Consider the following 6,248-nt stretch of genomic DNA (forward strand, 5'->3'; position numbering starts at 1 on the left):
ATTTAGCTAATCTAATTCTCTCCAGAAAAGTAAAAGAATAGAGGGGGCATGAGCTTTAAGCAACTCTCCCCTCAGAGTAGGGACCCGATCCAAATTTTGTATTGGGTTTTTGACAGCTAATAGCGTCGGAAATATAAACACAACCCTAAAAATGAAGAAAAAGCAATTTGCTCACAGACGAAAGGATCTCCGCAACTTGTTGTCTGGATTATACATCTATACTTATACATTTATTTTTCACCTCTTAATATTTTGCTAACTCAGTTAAAAGATCTTCTTCTGATATGAGAATTCAAAGAATAAGATATCAAATTACATAAATTCATCTATTTTAATAAATCCAGAAAACAAGAATCAAGAATAAGTTATTTATCGCATAGTATTTTAGATACAGTTTTCCAAGGATATTAAAATTAAAAATTATAAGATTAAATCCGGTTTTGTCAATCCCGAGGGGCCAAAATTGTATGATGTTTATTTTATCATTCGTGCAAATTTTTTTTTAAATTTGCTATACATAATTTTTCAGAATGGCTGAGAACTGGTTCTAATCCAGCGGATATAAATCAGTTTTTAAAAATCATTGTGAGTTTTAAAGTGGTATACATATACTAAAAGACTTTTCTATAAAATTTATTTCATAATTATATTATTTTGAGTATCTAATGTATCTATATAGTTATAAATTGACAAATACAATTACTTTCCAATGTTTAATATTTTTTTCGGGGCAGTTAAATAGAGAAAGGTTCTTGTTAGATGTTTGATTAAATTTTTTGGATGCTTTTTACTTAGAACTTAAATATAATTAAGATGTGAAATAACTATTTTTAGAAATAAATAATAAATTAATTTGCATTTTGTGCTACATTTTGAAAAAATATGATGACATAAAACTCAAAGTTAATATTTAACACTTGAGGCTGCGCCTTAGCATCTAGAGGCTTTGTTTTTAAAATAGTCATAAAGACATAAATAAAATAGCCTAAAACTGCTAAAAGGGAATGTTCCTTAAATTGGAGAACTAAATTAGTGGTCAACGAAATCTTAATCTTTAAACAAAATAAAACCTTACTATAATAATAATACTTTATATTATAGGATAATTGCATTCTGATTTTAGCATTTGTAGATGTACAAATAAATTATAGAAACGCTATGCTGGTTAATATTTTTTTTATTTTACAAATGGATATAGAATATACGTGGATATTATGACAGGGAAGAAAACTGTCGCTATTTTCCTTGTCATTTACTGGTCAGGAATCGTTTAACTAGTAGGAAAAGGATGGTATGGGGTAAAAGGGGGGATTATGAAGATTGCTATTGTAGCCCACTACAAGTTTCACTTTTTTAGAGAACATTTAAATCTGGTGGAACATCCAAGTAATAATATATCCTTTGTTTCATTTATACATTGTTGAGATTTTGATTTCCCGTAGAATGTCGTCGTTCCAGCTCCTCTTTCAAAGATTCAAGTTTTTTCATCAGAACTTGTTTCTCCTTCATTCTCCTCTCCTCCTTGATGCTGCGCCTCTAGAACAGGGTGAATTTATGAGGGGGCTTCGCTACATATATGTGGGGTTCGTCTGTGTGTCTGATTTAATGCATCGTTTTCCATAAGTAGTAAAATGCATATTTCTAGGATAAAGGGAATAATTTTTTTGTAATTATTTGTTTTCAATAAGGAAGTAAGCTATGTTGTGAATATATAGTGATTAGCCCTGAAGATCCGAAGGACCAGGCTAACAAAACAGGGTTTACATTTATGTTTTTATTATGTTATGCGTGTAAAATATATGTAAAGATTCAGTATTACTCAGGAACGGTTCTAAGCAAGCGAAAATCAATTGGTTTCGGAGCTATTTTGGAAAAGGAGTTTATCAATATATAAAGGAGGAGTAGGTTGCGTTAAAAATCGTTAAGGGTGTGAGTTTTAAGGCTTAAAAATAGTAGTAGAATGTGTATCTCTTATTGAAAAGAACTATGGACAAAAAAAATTTAAAAGTTAACTTAAATTTTTATCGTTCTACTACTGTTTTTAACTTAAAACTCACAACCTTTACGGATTTTTAGCGCAATCTACTCCTCCCTTTATAATAATACTATCTAAATGCGTAGCAACTCTATAGATGATTGTTACATACCTGTAGGCTAGGAGACATGTTTTCTTTCTTACTGTGGTGCTTTTCATCCCTAAAATACAACAAAATAAAAAATAGAATAGTTATTTCTCGCATCGTATTATAAACAGCTTTCCGCGGATATAGAATGTACAATTATATGACTAAAACTGGTTTTAATCTTATGATTGTACATTTTTATGTTCGTAGAAAGCTGGATATAATACGATGCAAGACATAGTTTTTACGTATGGATGAGAACCGGATTCGAATGAATACGAGAAAAAGTATTCGGATTATCTTATTTTGCGGGATAAGTTTAGCTAGCTACAAGTTTCATTTTATTAGATTACATAATAATCTGGTGTAATATCCAAGTAGTTATAAATCCAATATGCTGTTCATCTGTTCAAAATTGTTATTTCAATTCTATCGTCTTAAAGTCAAAACAAAAATAAATCTAGACAAAAGACTAGATTTAAAAATAGCATGAACTGTGTTGTTGTAATTATTAAAACAAAAATAACAACCCTAACTCCAGTAAGGCTACGAATCCGATTGATATCCTCTAGATTGGAGCAGGTTCTTAGCCATACTGAAAAGTCATGTTTCGTATCGTATTATAGACAATTTCCAATGAATAATAAAACAAGTTGGCAAACAACACTGAAATTAATATCTTATATTTTTTTATTCTGTAAATTTTGGGAAACTCTTGATGAATATTTAGTATTAAGTTTATAATTTCATCCATTTAAGGACATCGAGCTGTTTTAAACTGATTTCTTTGACTGTATTGTATGTTCACTTAGAAACAAAAGAGAAATAATATCAGACCAGGGAGGGAGGGGACATTGGGCTATATGTACTAAAAGGGTCCCAAAGATTTTTTTTTAAATTCTTGATTGTTAGCTTTACAACTTTGAGGACTTTTATTGAATTTTGATTGGTTTGATATTAAGTGCAGTATCCAAACTTTTTAAACACTAATTGCAATCTACAGAAGAGATAATTTTGTGTATCATCATTGGAGATAGATATCAAATTATTGGCCATTGTCTTTTCCCTTAGACCCCTGAATATGATGAAGGAAATAATATCAGACAGAGTTTTCAAAATAACAATTTTTATTCATTTCAAAACAACAATTATATGAATGACAAGCGGCTACACCCCCTTCAGTCCTCTAGGGGCACTTGTGGTGGAGGTAGGGGAGTATACACCCGCCATATTTTCAATTTAGTTAAAAAAGGAAAAAGAAAAAAAAATTTGGGGGGTGTGGGGTATTTTTTTTTCAAGGGGCAATTTTACTTGTCAAGGTGATGGTACCCTTCTTAGGATCTATGGGAATCTATAAAGTAAAGAAGAACCATATCGGTTCAGCGGTACACACAAACACAGAAAATTTTATCCAGTATTCATTCGAATCCGATTAAAATCGGGTGGATTAAAACCGGTTCTCAGCCATACTGAAAAATTATGTACAGCATCGTACTATATCCAGTTCTCTACAAATAAAAAATGTACAATCATAAGATTTAAACAATTTTTTTTACCCGTGCCTTCAACATCTCGGGGCTAAAAAACTGGTTTTAATCTTATAATTGTACATTTTTTATATCCGTGGAAAGCTGTTTATAATACGATGCGAGAAATGACTATTCTCGATTTTGTGTAAATTTTTACCTGTTGTGTTTTCCTTTACTTTCTGCACTTCCAATTCTATAATACAATAAAAATTATAAATTAAATAAAAATACTTAAAGTTTTTAGCATTTTTCATACTAATTAATACATATGTCATTGCAACTGATCATTAAATTCTTTTTTTAAATTTCAGCATGGAAATCAAGGAGGACAACATGAATAAAATAAAATGGATGGAAGTACAAACGGACAAAGTGAGTTAAATAGCAGATGTTTAGAGGTCATAAATAGTATAAGGAAAGAGGGGAGAACACAGAAAATCACGAAACTTTTACAAATAAAGAATTATTTGTCTTTTGTGTTATGATCGACAGAATAACGGATCAAGAAATATTTATACTGTATGACTTTTAGTAAACGGTATCTTCACCCAAAAAAGTGAGCAGTCTATTACAAAATGTTGACGTTAAATTTCACCCTGATCGCTATGGACGTACAAACAGACGGACAGACGAAGTGATTTATAGAGTAGCATCTAAGATTAATTCAATACCTGTCATTATTTTTTGTTTTTGTTTCCTTTGAATCTTCAATATAGGATGGTGGTGTGTCCCAATGGGTGATTGGGGGTTCACTACTAAAATTTAAAAAAAAAAATATTTGAGTCAATTTCCCTATTATATAAAGTAATTAGCGGCTGTGCCTCTAGCATTTACAGGCTCCGTATCGAAGAGGAAGGAAAGGTCATAAAAATAGTTCATATTAAATCAAATAATCATATTAAAACTCAAATCTATTAATGAAAAAGCCTAAAACCATCCCAGGACCTATCTGAAGCTTCCATGCAATGAAGAACTCAATCAGTGCAATATTTTTCACAAGCTTAAGCTACAGACAAAAAAACTTTATTTAAATTAAGATTTAGGTGGTTTTGTTTGTCGCGAACTAAAGGAACGATTTAGCTCTTAATCTTAGTAAAATTCAATTAACTTCAGGTTTTAGGCTATTTTACTTAACATTGGTTTTCCCTTAACATTCAGCGCAGTAAGTAATCATAATCTTATGTTTAATTCTTTGGTACTAATTCATGCATTTTAGACTTTAACGGCGTGTTTGATATAATTATAAATATTAATTTTCTATAAAATCCATTATCATCTTAAGTTAAGGCTCTTTTACCTTTACAAAGCATTTCATCATATTTATATAATTTTATGAATAACAATAACTAAAAAAAAACAAAAAAAAACTAAAAAAAGTAACAGCTTAATTTTGTTGAATTTGATTTCAATTTCTTTGAATGAAGTTAATGGTTTTTAGGGAACTGCTTTAACACTATTTTGACAAAAAATGATTGATTTACATAGACGTCCAAGAGGTTTGTATTCCCCTAAAACTTTGAAACTCCTTATTTTACCCCACAATTTTTAAAAAATACATTAGTTTACCTCCCTCAAACATTTTAAACACTTTATTTTACCCCCCCTCAAAACAGAAAGCATGGAGGTCCCTAAATTTACCACCAACCTGAAGGAAACCCTTCTAGTCATCTTTTTTACAGGTTTTTCTTGAAGATCTGTCATTTTCTAACCAACTATTATGGCACACACATTTTAACTGAACATAAAAATTGTATCATAATCTGAAATCAAATTATATTATACCATTTGGCCATTTGTGTAAATCTCAAGTTAAATTATGATCATGAACATTGTCATTCTAGTCTGAATCTATTTTTGTAAATTTCTGCATGTTAGAATTGTCCTGTCGACTTCAAATTGTTGGGTGGGGTGGTTGGGTTGGGGTGTTACACCCCCAAAAAAATAGCTTAAAACCACCAGAGGACCAGTAGGTATATTCTCAGAAGGGTAGAGCCCAATTTGATCAGCAGTTTTTACAAGATTTTACAAAAAAAATGTAAATAAATTTTTTTTTTGGGGGGGGGGTGTTTATTTTTGTTTTTTGGGGGGTTGGGGGTGTCCCACCCTTAAGAAAATAGCAAAAACCACCACAGGACCAGTAGGTATATTCCCTGAAGAGTAGAATCCGATCGGTTCAGTGGTTACCGAGATCTAATGGGACGGATAGACAGACGGACAGATATCAAGCTACTTTGTATTATAAATATAATTAAGCCCATTGAATGTTTTCCTTTACTTGAAAAAAAACTTGAAAGTATGAATTTAAAATGTAAAAGACTGACATTAGGAAAATTCATTTAGAATTGTTTGCCAGAATCATGTTACCTTGTCCATGACCTGCACATTGAAGTAACACTTTTCTAAAGAAATAAATGTGTTAGGGGAGGATGATTATCCAGTTGCGATTAAAGGAATATTGCTGATCATTTGAATGGAAACTTTGTATGATAAATAGGACAATTAGAAAAGTGCATAAGATGCGGATATAATAAATCAAAAATTATTTAAGCAAACAAAAAACTTTTAGACAAACATTTTCATGGATAGATAGGTAGAT

At 30.8% G+C, this 6,248-nt stretch overlaps 1 protein-coding gene across 1 annotated transcript; it reads right to left on the minus strand.

The window, feature by feature from the left end:
* Positions 1-620: 620 nt before the first annotated feature.
* Positions 621-5,414, minus strand: LOC145331974 (uncharacterized). The gene is made up of 5 exons (XM_080176860.1): positions 5,298-5,414; positions 4,324-4,407; positions 3,810-3,845; positions 2,148-2,196; positions 621-1,536 (listed from the first exon to the last, which is right to left on the minus strand). Exons 1-5 carry the CDS (start codon positions 5,351-5,353, stop codon positions 1,411-1,413), a joined length of 351 nt encoding a protein of 116 aa, XP_080032986.1. The 5' UTR covers positions 5,354-5,414; the 3' UTR covers positions 621-1,410.
* Positions 5,415-6,248: the final 834 nt, after the last annotated feature.

The sequence above is a fragment of the Acartia tonsa genome, chromosome 1, assembly GCF_053477335.1.
Source record: "Acartia tonsa isolate MP-2025a chromosome 1, ASM5347733v1, whole genome shotgun sequence".
Taxonomy (NCBI): Eukaryota; Metazoa; Arthropoda; class Copepoda; order Calanoida; family Acartiidae; genus Acartia; species Acartia tonsa.